At 34.0% G+C, this 15763-nt stretch overlaps 1 protein-coding gene across 5 annotated transcripts in view; it reads right to left on the reverse strand.

Annotated features, from left to right (window-relative positions):
• Positions 1-6421: 6421 nt before the first annotated feature.
• Positions 6422-15763, reverse strand: part of FEM1C (fem-1 homolog C) — a 54360-nt gene continuing 45018 nt past the window's right edge. For all 5 annotated transcript variants that reach the window (XM_055112555.1, XM_055112556.1, XM_055112560.1 and 2 more), the window contains one exon: positions 6422-11129. In XM_055112555.1, coding sequence (XP_054968530.1) covers positions 9820-11129 — 1310 coding nt within the window. In that variant the 3' untranslated portion in view covers positions 6422-9819. The remainder of the gene's footprint in view (positions 11130-15763) is intronic.

The following is a 15763-nucleotide window of genomic DNA, read 5'->3' on the forward strand; positions in this document are numbered from 1 at the left end:
TAACTTGTAGCTAGGACTCCAATCTTTGCCTCTGTCTTCACGTGGCTTGCCCCTTTGTGAGATTGCCTTCATGTGCCTTCTCCTTTTCTGCCTCTTAGAAGGAACCTCATCATTGGATTCAGAGCCCACTCTAATCCAGGATGACCTAATCTTGAGATCCTTACCTTGATTATATCTGGAAAGACCCTTACCCCAAATAAGGTTATATTCTAAGGTTCTGGGTGGACATATTTTTTGAGTACCACAGGTCAACCCAGTGTTCATGTTAAGAATGTAAAAGTAGCTACTAAAAAGGTTTTTCTAAAAAAGTAGAATGTATACATTCTAAACAAACAGAGAAACAGAAATCTCCTTGAAGGTAGGAAAGAAGAAATAAAAGCATGGTGAATCATAAACCAAAGTCCAAATAAATTAGAAATGATTTTACATGCAAACAAGTTAAAATGCAACTGTTAAAAGACAAATTCAGATTAAAAGCAAGACCCACGCATACCATTGCTTCTCTAAATATTCACAGACGTGTTTCATTCTCTTTAATACCTTCTTCAGTGCCTTAGCTTAGCAAGATAGAAGTACGTTTTCATTTGATTTGTGTCCTCAAATCATTTTCACCTGTGACATTAAGCTCAGCCTACAGATGTTACAGAATAGAAAAAAGTCCCTTTCAAGCCAAATTTCTCCTTTTCAGGTGGTAGCCAATAAGTTAATTTTTCTGGAGCAGCTTTACAATTTTTTATTTTTGAAGTACTTTTAGATGGCTTAAAACATTAGTAAAAGGTTAAAGCTGTAGGACTTATTTTTCATCCCCCACTCATGTTTATTCTTCTGCCAATTTCATGTCTTAATTACCAAAAAAATTCTTTGAAATTCCTGACTATAAAGAACAACTCTTTTTACCAAACCTGTAGACTATGACTGATTTTCAATCATGGTGAGCACGAATTCTGAATGCACAGCACGGGTCAATTTTAATGAGTTCAGAATTTCTTCTAAAAAGTCATTTGCAAACATACACATATGCACATCCAAACGGTAGCTCTTACAATTTTATCTAAGAAAAATTATGAGTTTCAAAATAAGATACAAAATACAAATTTTGAGCACAATGATGTAAAAAAGATGAAGAAAATTTCATCAATGGACTAAATGGACTTTTCCCTTAACCCCCATCTTGATGAAAAGATGCAATAGCCAGCTAGCCCTAAACAATGTGAACTATGTTTGTTTTTTTTAAGTGGACAATGAATATAGAAGCAATTTTAATTCAAGACCTACTCCAATTCTTATTAAACCTAAAAGTCAGACTAATTCTCTGACCTTCAAAATATAGTTGAAAATTAGCTTTGTTTGCCTCCCCCAAAATATTGCTCTCTTCAATGGCAGGATTCTATAATTCATCTTTATATACCTGACTCACTGCATAGTGCTTGATGGTCAATAAATTTGTTGAATGTGCAAATTTACACAATAAATTCCCCCAAAACTGATTTCCCTTAGGTCATAAAGACTCTTTCTCCCACACTTTCACAACATTAGCAGGCCAGAAGAGTTGATGTTCTGACAATCTGACCCCACATTATTCTCTGAACAAAGCAGTTCAGGCCTAAAGAAAAGTCAATACATTCAATCCACAGCCCTATGAGGTATTATGAAAGTGACCAGCAATTCTAACTCTTATTTTGGTTTTTAGAACAAATTAAGGTATTTTATTATTTAAACATGGAGAATAATTTTCTTTTAATAAATTATTCCCTTTTATTAAATAAGTTACTTTTAAATAAAATTTAAAAGATAATTAAAAGACATCACTTTATCTGTAAGGCCTTACTCAAAATGACAGGAGACAAATTTCACAAGTTGAAAACTTTGGATTCTCTTTTAGTAATCACTGCTACATTTTAAAAATGAGCTAGAGCTGGGCACAATGACTCTGGAGGCTGAGGCAGGAGGATCACTTGAGGCCAAGAGTTTGAGAACAGCCTGAGCAACATAGCAAGACTCCATCTCAAAAAAAAAAAAAAAAAATTAACCAGGCATGGTGGCACATGCCTGTAGTCCCAGCAACTTGGGACTTGAGCCCAGGAGTTAAAGGCTGCAGTGAGCCAAGATGCCATTGCACTCCAGACTGGGTGACAGAGCGAGACTACAACTCAAAAAAAAAAAAAAAAAAAAAAAAAACCATTATAAAGTGAGCTAGAAAGTCAAGTAAAAGCAGTGAAAAGATACTAGAGTTAGACTTGTTGAACAATTGGGTGAGACAGAAAAAAGAGAGCAATTTTAAGTGATAACGGACTCTATTTTAACTGCCTCTTATACATTTCCTTGTTTTGATGGAGGCGAGCTATAGCTGGTAATCAGAATCTTATGTCTCTCTCTTTGCTACCTATTGAAAAACAGTAATTTAAGAAAATTTTTGTTGGGAGAAAAAAGGTGCTGCCTTAAGTAACTTTGGAATATGTTTTGACTGGATACTGTAAGGTTAAAGATGAAAAGAAGTGTACTCCAGTAGGTAAACTTATTATACATATTCTAGGTTAGCAATTCTGCAACCACTTTATTGTGTACTAGGGCTGAAAAAAATAGGGGCATAAATTATAGATAATGAAAGTTAAGTTTCTCACTGGCAGAGAAAGAAGTTACAAATAAATGAAGGGGAAAAGCTAGAATGAATCCTATGGTGCTGGATTAGGAGTTACAGATATCCATATAGACTCATTTTTAAATATATACAGAAATATACAGAAATCATTACAGATATGTGTGTATACCTATGTTAGTAAACATTCATGTATTTCCTAGCTCTGTTCACTGAGGTCTAGAAGCCATGACATCCCAGTAACAATAAGCGCATTCAGCACTCAAATCTTGGATTGTAAATAACATCCTCCAATAAAAGGAACAGGGCTCTTTGGAGAAATGACTGATTCTAGGGCTAGGCAGAGAAAATAGAAGATCAGCCTGGGGCATCGTGGTAGTGCCAGAAAGTAAAAGCTAAAAAGAAAAAAAATGGGAGCATGTCAAAAGATATGGCTCCCAATGGCCAAAGTTGGAACAATTTGAGCAACAAAACAAATAATTACAGTACTGGATAGTACGGCCGAAAAAATAAAATATGTATCTACAAGTCTACACTGAAAAATATCTCCCCTACATTAGAATTCCAAATAATGTATGTAGATACCCCTCCCAAGAAAATGGAGCTTAACTCCTGTCCCTGTGAGCACTGTTGGACTTACTGACTTGCTTCCACAGAATAGAATATGAAATGAGAAAACAGTAACTTTATAATGGAGAAACCTGGCACATATCATTTTAACCAAGTGATCGAGGTTAAACTTAGCAGTGCTACGTCATGTCGATATCATGTACATATCGATATGAGAAAGTTACCTCACTTCTGTGGTATTCTTCCACGGAAAACTATAATCCCAGTATAGTCATGACCCAAATTAAGGGACGTTCTACCAAATATCTAACCAGTACTCTTTAAAAATGTCAAGATCTGTAAAAACAAGGAAAGAGTGATAAACTGTTCGAGTAAGAAGGCATAATGATTAAATACAATGTAGTGTCTTAGATTGGGTCCAAAACCAGAAAAAGGGCATTAGTAGAAAAACTGGTGAAATCCAAATAAAGTCTGTAGTTTAGTTAATAGTGTTGTACCAATGTTGACATCTTAGTTCTGACAAATGTTCCATGCTTAAAGTATTAACATTAGGGGAAACTGAACGGTGAATGTAGGAACTCTTAACTTTGCAACTTTTCTGTAAGTCTAAAATTACTCCAAGGTTTTTTAAAGTTTTGGAGTATTTAAAGAAATCCAAACATTCTACAACTCTTACTAATTTGTGTATTTTATCTGTAAAATAAAAAAATAATTTTCATAATTCAAATATATCAACATGTTCAAAGTCAGTGATACAGGAAGAGAACTAAATACAGCCATGTGTTTCAGTCAACAATAGACTGCTCATACAATAGTGGTCCTCTAAGATTATAATGGAGCTGAAAAATTCCTATCACCTAATACTTATTACACTACACTTTTTATGATTATTTTAGAGTATACTACTACTTATTTTTTTAAAAAAGTTAACTGCAAAAACTTCCTCAGGCAGGTCCTTCAGGATGTATTCCAGAAGAAAGCACTGTTAACCTAGCAAATGACAGCTCCCTATGTTATTGTCCCTGAAGACCTTCCAGTGGGACAAGATGTGGAAATGGAAGACAGTGATATTGATGATCCTGACCTTGTGTGGGCCGAGGCTAGTGTGTGTGTTTGTATCTGTCTGTGACAAAGTTCAACAAGGAAAAAAAATTAATAGAAAAAAGCTTATAAAGATATGCTTTTGTACAGCTGTACAACGTTTTAACTGATATTACAAAAAAAGTTAAAAAGGTAAAGTTCATAAAGTAAAAAAGTTATAATCAGCTAATTTATTATCAAAGAATTTATTATAAATGTAGTATAGCTGTGTAGTCCAATGTTTATAAAGTCTACGATAATGCATAACATTCCAGACCTTCACATTAACTCATCACTTCCTCACCAACTGACCCAGAGCAACTTCCAGTCCTGCAAGCTCTACTCATGGTAAGTCCCCCATTTTTTTTTCTTTCTTTCTTTTAAACAATATTTTTACTGTACTTTTTCTATGTTTAGATACACAAATACTTACCATTGTGTTCCAATTGCCCAAAATATTCAGTAACTTGCTATACAGGTTGGTAGAGTAAGAGCAATGGGCTATACGATATAGCCTAGGAATGTAGTGTAGTAGTCTAGACCATCTAGGTTTAAGTACATTCTAGGATGGTCTCACAATGACAAAATCACCTAAAGGACACATCTCAGTACATTTTCCTAGGCATTAAGTGATGCAAAATAGTACAAAACACTAGTTTATTCTTAAGATGACCATCGGAAATGTTTAAATGCATTTTACAAATTCTGTATAACTAAAGCTCCCACCATTTCTGTAAAAAGTTACATTTAGATGAGTAGAAGCTATTCTACTATCAGCTACTGAAGAGATAAGTAGAAAGATATTGTTGCCTAGTGGCATACAATGCAGGCTTATTTTTTGTGTGTGTGAAAGATTACTCTGAAAGAGCATGAGGAATATGCCTAATTTTCTCTCAACTTTCCAGTATATAATCCCGATCACACTTATTTGAAGTCATTCGTGACTTTAAATTGCATTTTCATAATTTACCAAATTTTAGCTACTACTACTTTAAGAATTTCTGTCTTGAAAAAACTTAAGATTCAACATGGGAAAAAGAAAAAAGGAAAACATACCTAAGATACTAGGTTTTAGAACAACTATGTACTACTATAAGTATCTTTTATAGCTGTATAATCTACAAGTATAAGGATGAAAAGATACTAAAAATAGATACCAATCCTAGGGTTTTCAATTTTTTCAAGGTAGGGAACTGTATTATTTCACTTTTGAAATCAGATGTACATATATTAGAAAAATCAATTGAATTGACATAATTATATAAAGCTGTAATTTTATGAGATAAAATCTTATATAAAAGAGCTTTACAAAAAAACATGCAATAAAGTAACACGGAACCCAGGAATCAGTGACTTCACTTAACTCCCACAGCCCCAAACTTCTCAACAAAGAACGTTCTACCCACTAGTACAGAGATAAAAATATGAAATAAAGTATCTTGAAGAAATGGAGTATCTTGAGGACATACTAAGACTTTTTCTTATTTAGAGCCTTAAACATACAATATTCTTTTACTTATAAATTTGGTAAGAGTCCTCTTAAATATTGGTGGTGGTAGTGCAGACAACCATAGAACCACAAGACCAAGGGTAAAGAAGACTAATGTTTAAAAGGGCCCGGTCAAAGGAAGACAAAGCCTATACTTGTCATGAATAAGGGATAGTAACAATTCAAAAGGGAAAAACCCATAAAACTGGAGATTTCAATTTATGCTTGGAGTTTAGAAATTACAGCCAATTCATTTTCTGACTCAACTAGAGCTTTTTGTATTAGGCAAGTTAAACATAAAAAAAACAAGGACTACTTAGATTTTACAAATGAAAAGTGATGGAAAACAAACGTATAAAACTTGCATTCATAATAATATATTTATGATATACTTCTGATCACAGCAAACCAATTAAAAAACAAAAATTAAAGGCATCCCTTCTCTTATGCAGTTGACAACAAAAGTCTCCCCATATCTTTAGCTTCTGTGATCTCTACTAGAAAAAAAATTTAGAATAAACTGTACATAAATCATACTTACATAGAAGTATTAACAATAAATGCTATCTTTTAAGTTTTAACTGGCCACAAATTATCAATTAGGTTTTTCTGAAACAGGAGTTTACTATCATTTGCATTAGGATAATACCAATCAAGTATTAAGAGTTAATAAGAATACACTTGAATTTGGTGCAAATTTAATTTTATTAAACCTTACAATGAATGTTGTGGCATATGATTTTCCATTGTGTGACAATTTATTAGCTGGCATCTGAATACAGTACTTCTTTTGAAAAAATACACAATGGGAACTGACATAAGGGAGAGAAACTAGTTGTTTAGTGACACATAAGGGCAAAAAAAAAAAAAAGAAAAAGAAAAAAAGAAAATGATGATGACCAATTAGTTTGTTTCCTTAGTATCTAACTCTAAAATGGTTAAAGTTCTAGGCAATAATGCTGCTGTTACAGTGTAAAAGAGTATGTCATTATCTCATCCAGCCTGCACAATTCTAAGAAAATTAATTACAAAAATTATCATACCTGTAAATTCAGCCTAAGGTTTCTGTTGGGCAATATGATTTTTAAAGAGCTACTTTTCCCATATAACCTAAACAATTTTCCCAAATAATAGTAGACTGGGGTCTCTATATACATTAAGGTAGTCACTTTACAAGTGAGCTATCACTTAACTTCAAATTCATAATGGGCACCAAATTATCTTTGATTTGGGTTTATGCCTGTCAGATTTATGAATAAGAAAAATGACTATTTTTAAGTCTATAATCCATTTGTCTTTATAAAGTAGACTGGCATCTAAGTAAAATGACCATTTCTTTTATAGAAATGATCAAAACAGTGGAACATCTAAAATTCAGGAGGCCCCAAAAGGGCATTTTCATAGAAATGTTAATAACTTACACATTAACTCCAGTCAATAACACCATGCTACAGTGTACAGTTTAGTTAGACTCACGAGTGTAACTGGTTCATTATTAAATTTACTCATCTGTGGTTCAAAAAATAACACAAATTTAAGTATTTTATTATAATCCATCTCATAATTGTGAGAATACTTTCTGACAAAGGCTTTATCATTGTCACATTTATGAAACAATTTTCCCTAAAAGAAAATAAAATCAGGGACAATTTTGAGCTATTAAATTAACTGGTTTTTCAAAACCTCCCAATGGCATTTGTGGAGATGGCAGAGAAGGGAGAAATGTATTCTAAGTGAAATAAGTCATTTCAGTTATCAAGACTGAGTTCTAAGTTATCTATTTTTACTGGTGCAAAAATGCTATTTAAAGAAATCCTTACTTTACACAGGAGTTGCACAATTCAAATTCTGCTGCAAAACAGTGAGATGTGCCTCACTCTAAGAGCATGTAAGCCCTCCCACCCAGCCCCCAAAGAGGAGGAGGAAATACTAAATCAATTAAAAATTCAATTGTCATCTGTTATCCTCAAATTATCGAGATCAACTAATGTAATTTACTATAATGGCAAAGTTTTCCTTTATAAAAATAATAGCTTATTCATATATAATTCTTATACCACAAAGTTAGAGGCAGATGATTTCAAGATACTGACATTTGATATTTCTAGAATATTGGTCTAAATCACAAAGTATTCTTAATATATGTGACAGTTCAAATATTTCATCAAATTTTCCCACAGTAAGAGATAGTAAAACCTCTTCATCAAAAAGTTGGAGATCGTTCATTTATATCCAATTTACCTTTTCTTAATGGTGAAATCAAATTTACAACCCAGCAAATGAGTAAGAATATCTTTTAAAAATTAAATCTCAATTATTTAACCAAAAAGTCTAATGTTCTCTTGTTTATTTACTACTCCTCATTACAAGGTTTTTACTGACTAAAGATGATGACATACCTAATGTGACTGTTTGCATTGATGACTCCTTAAATAGTGTAACATCAACCCTCAGAATAAAATGTCAACACAAAAATCCAAGTGAGTGATCCAGCTCATTAAACTCACAGGTAAACTGAGTTTTTCTCAAATCAATAAGGAGCTTTTTATTGAGAACAACTTCATTAAGACATTTGCAGGGCAAATATGCCATCATAAATTTTATTCTGAATTACAATAAAGTGCTGAATGATAATTACCTGAATCTTTTTTAGTACTTTTCACTTATCTTAAGTTAAAAGAGCCCTTTCTGTGGCATTAGCAAATCTGTGAGTGAGTGAGAGAGAGAGAGAGAGAGAGAGAGAGAGAAAGAAAGAAAGAGTGAGAGAAAGAAAAGAAGAAAGAGAAAAGAAAAAGCTAACTTCCAGTAAGGGAACAGGAAGCACTGCAACCTTTCATGTTTAACTGGGGTGACAAATAATTGAGACCAAAGTAATCAAAGTAATTCATGCAAGTTATCTTTAAAGGTATATGTAAGCTTGAAGAAAGAAAGAACACTGTTACTGACCTTTGATATTATGGCAGTAAATTGCATACTAAAATACTTTAATTATCCTAGATGCCTAGATCTGGCTTGGCAAGCATCATGCCACTGACATGCTTTAGCTCTTTTTGTAACTAAAAGTGATTTGCAGTTCAATTACTGAGTATTTCAATGTGACTCATTAAGCTGTGTGATGAACTTTGAAGTTAAATTTAAGCAAATTCTCTACACCTAATCACACCATCAGCACAAGCAGGACAATGCTGGAGCAGCATGAAAGGTGGGTCACTTTAAAAAGATTCTTCCTTTTACTGCATGATATATTAAGATGACAGACCTAAATTTCAACTGGGTTAATGAGTTAGAATAGATCTGTTTCCCAAATGTAGCACACAATAATTTCAATGGATTAGAGAAAGAAACCTCAGATGTGAAGAAAGTGAAGAAAAAAACAAACAAAAAAGCTTGAGCTAAAATAGCTAACCTGCAGCTCTAAAAATTGTCATGCTACAGAGTACTTTCAAAAAATTAAGTTTGTAACAAACATAAGAAAACAGTGTTTTGAGTTGAAGTTGACCAACTGCTGCATAGAAAATATGCTAACATACAACAGTCAAGTTTAAGCCTGTGCATAGAGAAGATAAAGCACTTATGGTAACTGCAAATGGTAACGAGTCCTTAAAGTTTGTACAACCTAGTATGGGTCCATACGGAAAAAACTGTAGTAGAAATGGTTAGGACAAACAATAAAGTAGAAACAGGGGGGAAACTTGAGAAGAGAAGAAAGAAGCAAGAAAAAAAGACTTTCAATTGTATAAAATTCACAAACCAGTAAAGTATAAAGACACCACGGAAAAATGGTTAACTCTGCCCCAAACACCCAACAGCAAACAAAACCAGAATGAATAAGCCTTTGGCAGACAATTTTAGAAATTTGAATGTTACATTTCTCAATAATTCACAAACAATATATTATATGGTATATTTATATTAAATATTGGGAAACCAATGTTGTAAATTTGATGCTTATAATGCTTTAGCCAATGAGAGCACAATGATATCAATCAAGCTAAATGAATGCTGGTGTTATCACAACAGTGCTCATTTATGAAACAACTGTTACCAATTCGTGCTTTAACAGTGCTAAAATACAGTCAAGTTATCATCTATGAAGGGAAACAAAAGTCTCTAGCTTTTCTGGGATATGCCCTTTATAATATATTCTATGATTCACTATGACACGAGCAGCAAGACACTGCAATGTGGTATGATTTATAGGCTGGATTAAATTTTTAGCTATTTCCTTCTCATCCAGCAAGTCACTAGCAGTTTGTTTGTGCAAGTTTGTGGCATCAAAATGTGCACCTGATTTAATAAGGAGATTCATGATGTCTGGATGGTTGTTAAGAGCAGCGATATGCAGGGGACTGTTGTCATCCGAGTCTCTGACGTTCACATCAGCACCACATTCTATCAGTATTGCAGTAACTTGTAAAGATGGAAATTTACAAACAGGGTACCGCCCTACACATGTAGTATTCTTGTCCACAGCCAGATGAAGAGGGCTGAAGTTATTCTTTCCCCTTGGATGCAGCTTAAGAAACCTGTATATAGTCTGCTTTTTGAAATGGTCCTGTTCTAGAGTACAAGGAACTTTCTCTAACAAGCAAATTAAGTGCAAAATAATAGAAAGGGCCTTATTTAACTGCAATGGGTCAGCTGGACACTGAGTTTGTTTGATAGCTCGCTCTATTTCAAGGACGCTTTTGCAAAGTATGCCCATAAGATCATCAAATGTAACAGTAGTACCCAGCAGGCCTTTAGCCCTATCCTGTAGCATAAAGGAGAATAGTTCTGCAAAAGATAGTAAGCTGCTGGCGGTCATTGGGCTTAAAGGATCCAAATTGCTCTGCTGCATATCCAAAGCATACTTCCATAGGTTGATGCATCGTTTGAAATTTCCAGAGTCTGCATAGACAGCGCCTCTATATCTAATATAGTAAGAGGTATCAGGATGAGAAGGACCAAGAATACGTTCTCTGATTAATAGTGCCTGCATTCTCATCTCATCAGGATCAGCAATAAGACCTTCTAGCTCTTCTGCACTGTTCACCTCCTTGGCATAATCATAAGCCATTATTAGTGTCTGTGGCACTGGTTTACTAATAATATTAGTCCTATCACTGTACCTCATGTTCATTGCCTTTTTCCAGTATTTCAAAGCCCCAAGCAGATCTCTTTTTTTGTCTACAAATGTAGCTCCCAGAAGCTCTAGAGCATTAATACGTTCTGTCTTGCTGGTCTGTGCATGGTGTGTCAGAAAATCCACAATATTTGTGTGACCAGTCACACTTGCTGAGAGAAGGGGAGTCATTCCATAACCATCCTTTTCCATCTTGGCACAATACATAAGAAGCATCTTCATGATGTCCAAACTTCCAGATTCTGCACAATCATGCAATGCAGTATTACCTTAAAGAGAGAGAGAAAAAAAGAAATAACATACATTGAGGGACCAAAATATAATGTAATATGTATATGCACTTTAGAACCTAAAGAAAAGCAGGCAGCTTTAAGTTCCTAAGTAGGACATACTTGGTTTACAAACGAGAAAAAAAAATTCCCCCAGTACCTAAAACTAGTATCTGATATTAAACTTATTGAATAAATGACATGACCAAATTAGGTATAAAAAGACATCCAAAGTCACCAGAAGAAATTCAAACTAATCCATGGTCTCTTGGTATTTTTCATTAATGTTTTAAAGTGCATATTTTATGATCTAAAAATGGGTAGAATACAAATAACCAGCTATTCACCATTTTAGTGACAAGTCACTTAACTTCCAGGTCAGTTTCCACATTTACAAACAAGGAATTGGTCTTTTTTTTTTCTTTAGAGACCAGGTCTTGCTATGTTGCCCAGGCTGGTTTTAAACTCCTGGGCTCAAGCAATGCTCCTGCCTTAGTCTCCCCAAAGTGCTGGGATTGCAGGTGTGAGCCACAACGCCTGGCCAGACTGCTCTTTAATATATCTAAGATTCTTCATTTTGACTCTAATAGTAGTCAGAAATTATTTTTTCAATATTTATTTCTGATTGCCAAGTTGAATTTCAACTGTCTTAGCCAAAATTCTTGGTAACAAAGGACTTTCCCCAAAAAGCTCTCGTAAGAAAAACAAATCCATGGAATCTGAAAAATATGTGGGTGGTTCAATATGAACTTTAAAAGGAGATATCTGAAGTGTCCTTTCATAATGGATTATTTCCTATTATAATTTAACTTTTTAAACATTCTTTATAGCTGTACTAAATGTTCTAACACTGTCCTTTTCTTCCCACACACAGATTAAAACTGACAACAGGCACTGGCACATTAGTAAAAGCCTGTATGAAACATATTAAGACATCGGAAACACCAGGTATTTTAGCTAAGTTTAATGATAAACATTTTACTAATCATCAAAATAGGAATTATCATGCCCACCTCTGGTATTTACATACAATGTTTACATAAAATTTCAACAGTCAGTCATTTTAGGCATGTCTGTAGAAAAGAGGTAGCATGGCAGGCCGAGACTGCTATCCTTAGAAAGACCTTCTTGCAAGGTTGGACCTTTGGCTGGTAGCTGGGAACTTGGCTGGTAAACAGTTCTCTATACTGATCTAAAACTTTCCCTAAATGATAAGGGTGTCTCACTGTACCTAAACTGTTTGTACGAACAATGCAGTTTATGCTGAATGTCTGGTTTCCTTCTGGGAGTCTAAAATTTTGGGTATGAGCTAGGTACAGGGTACCTACATGACCAGCCCCCAGTAAAAACCTTGAGCACTGGGTCTGTCATGGGTTTTCCTTGGTAGAAACATGACACATATGTATTTACATTACCGGGGAAGAATATGCTCTATGTGACCCCTCACAAGAGGAACAAAGCATCAAAACATCTACACAAAGATTTCTCTACACTTCACCTGCGCCTTTACCCCTCATAATTCAGCTGCATGTCCTTATGACATTACAGTAATAAATCTTACCTATGAGTACAGTTATATGGTGAGTTACTTCCAAATTTGGGGGTGGCTTTGGGGATGCTCAACATAGCAAGTGTACCAGAAAGTATTTTAAACCTGAATACTTCAAATAAATCTACTTTGTAACTAAAGTTAGAAAAAAACAAGTTATTATAAGAAATATTGAATCTTTCCACAAGTTTATCCTGTTTAGTCTTCTATGATATCTACAAGGACTATATAATTATTCTGACCCAAGATTTCAATGGTCTACAATGAAATAGTGTTTGATAAAATGTTTTAACAATGAGTAAGCTAACCAAGCACTGAAAGAGCCCAGAACTTCTGACTATCGATGTTCATTTGTTTAAAATAATTTCAATTAAACATGACTACTACACTAAGTATATTTTAAACACTCTTTTGTATTAAGGACCTCTACTATTCCCCATGTTTTTCTAAGAAATAGGCAATATAAGAGAAATCTGAATATAAAGAAATGGCTTAGATGGCACTTTTCTCTATTCAGAGTAGCACAAAATCAAGAATAAAATGTAGCAAAAGCTGGCCAGGCGCGGTAGCACACGCCTGTAATCCCAGCACTTTGGGAGGCTGAGGTGGGCAGATTATGAAGTCAAGAGATCAAGACCATCTTGGCCAACATGGTAAAACCCTGTCTCTACTAAAAACACGAAAATTAGCTGGGCATGGTGGCACATGCCTGTAGTCCCAGCTACTCGGGAGGCTGAGGCAGGAGAATCACTTGAACCTGGGAGGTGGAGGCTGCAGTAAGCAGAGATCATGCCACTGCACTCCAGCCTGGTGACAAAGCGAGACTTCGTCTCAGAAAAAAAAAAAAAAAGTAGCAAAAGCCAATTAAATGAACTATATTTCTGTATTTATCGAAAAAATACAAAATATATTTATTTTGAATACACCCACATACCAGGAGAAAAAAAGTAGCTTTAAAAAAACAAACAATAAGGAAGACTTTCACATCCAGTAATGGCAGAGATACCTGTAACATGATCACCCTCCCACTAACAACTAAAAAAAACTGAAAAATTTATTTTTAAAAATCTGCTTGACAGGATTTAAGACATAACAAGGGTACAATATGCAGGAGAAGAAAAAACTAGAGAGGTCAAGTCCAGAATTTGAGGCAGCTTTCCCACAGTGGCCTCCACCAATTCTGGAAGAGCTAGCTGAAAAACTGAGCAGAACTTGTGACAGCCTTGCAGGGATAGAGGGGAAAAGTGGAGCCTACAGCCTACTAAGAAAGGAACTTAGAAAATTCCCCACACTTTGGGTTAAACCTCCAACTTTAACCCTAGGGAGTTAAAGTTAACTGCAAATAGACTAGCTATCACAAAAACTTAAATCTAATTTAAGATCATCTCATTATTGATTTGAAATAATCCAGGATGGCTAGTATACATAATTAAAAGCCAGAAGCAAATATAAATACTATTTAGAGGAAGATATTATCATATTAGCGTTCAAATTATTTATATTTTTCATATGTAATGCTTGGTATCCAATCAAAAATAATGAAAAGAAAATGAGGAACCATAACACAAAAAACAATGGAAATAAAGAGCTGACAGAAAAGCCCAACAGGAGACCCAGATAATGCAGTTTATCAACACAGATTTTCAAATAATAACTATGCTTAGCATATTCGAGGAGTTTTTTTTAAATTGAGAATTCAACAGAAAACTGGAAACTAAAAATTCAAGTAGACATTCTAGAACTGAAAAACTCGGTGAGTGGCTTTAAAAGTGGATTTATACACAGCTGAATAGAGAATTAGTAACTGGAAGGTAAGTAGGATGAAAATATACAGAAAGAAGCAGGGAGTGGTAAAAGAACAGAAAAGATGGAGACTATAAGAGAAAGAGGGAACAACGTCAGAATATTGTTAACATACTCAAAACCAGAATTCTAGAGCAAAAAAATGGGTCCCAAAGCAATATTTAAGAAAAGATAAAGTCCAAGAATTTTCAGAAGCTGATGAAAGCTTAAACTGCAAATTCAGTAGGTTTTACAAACTCCAAGAAGGACAAATAAAAAGAAAAACACATTGACATACAACACAGCAAAACTGCTGAAAACTAAGCACAAAGAGAAATATCTTAAAACAAGAGAATGAATGGAAGTTACCTATAAAAGAGCAACAATCTGACAGCAAAGTTTTCATCAGGAACAACAGAAACTAGGAGACATTAAATGATATTTAAAAGCACGAAAGAAAAGTAACTGCCAACTTAGAAAAAATTCTATACCCATATCAAGAATAAATGTCAAATAAAGAACCCTTTCAGGAATAAAGAAATGAAAAGGAAAAAATTAAGATATTTATTACCAGCAGATCTAAATACTATATGGTGTTCTTTAGGCAGAAGGAAGATGAGCCACGTGGAAGCCTGGAGATATAGGCAAAAACATCGACAAAAAGGGTAAATTTGTGAGTACATCTAAATAAATACTGATTTTAAAAATAATACCTTGTAGGGCTTGAAATACATACGTAGAAATAAAACACCTGACAGCAATACCACGAAATTATGGAGGGTAATTGGTGTTAACATGTTCTAAGATCTCTTTCTTGTAAAGACATAAAATTAGAAATTTATGTTAGCCTTTGATAAGTCAAAGTAATGCTATCTAGAATAACTACTAAAATAATAGAGGGTATGCACATAACTACATTTTCTCTAACATATAGAAAAAAATGAAATAATAATCCAAAAGTGGCAAAAAAGAAGACCAAGGAACACAAAACAGGCAGGACAAATAAAAATCAGAAAAGTACCCAGGAGATGAAAATCCAAAAATATCAGTAATTACATTAAATGTAAGTAAACTAAATGTTTAATTTAAACATTTAAAAGAAACTGTCAGACTGAAGATACAAAGAAAAGACAAAAACTTAAAAGACAAAACCTGTCAGACTGACAATGTGCACATGTACCCTAAAACTTAAAGTATAAAAAAAAAAAAAAAAAAAAAAAGATTGCAAAGAAGGAAAAACAATGCTAAAACGTTAAAGTATAAATAGCAGTACTAATAAAGCCTACGAGGTGGTGGCCTAAAA

This window comes from Pan paniscus, chromosome 4, assembly GCF_029289425.2.
Source record: "Pan paniscus chromosome 4, NHGRI_mPanPan1-v2.0_pri, whole genome shotgun sequence".
Classification (NCBI taxonomy): domain Eukaryota; kingdom Metazoa; phylum Chordata; class Mammalia; order Primates; family Hominidae; genus Pan; species Pan paniscus.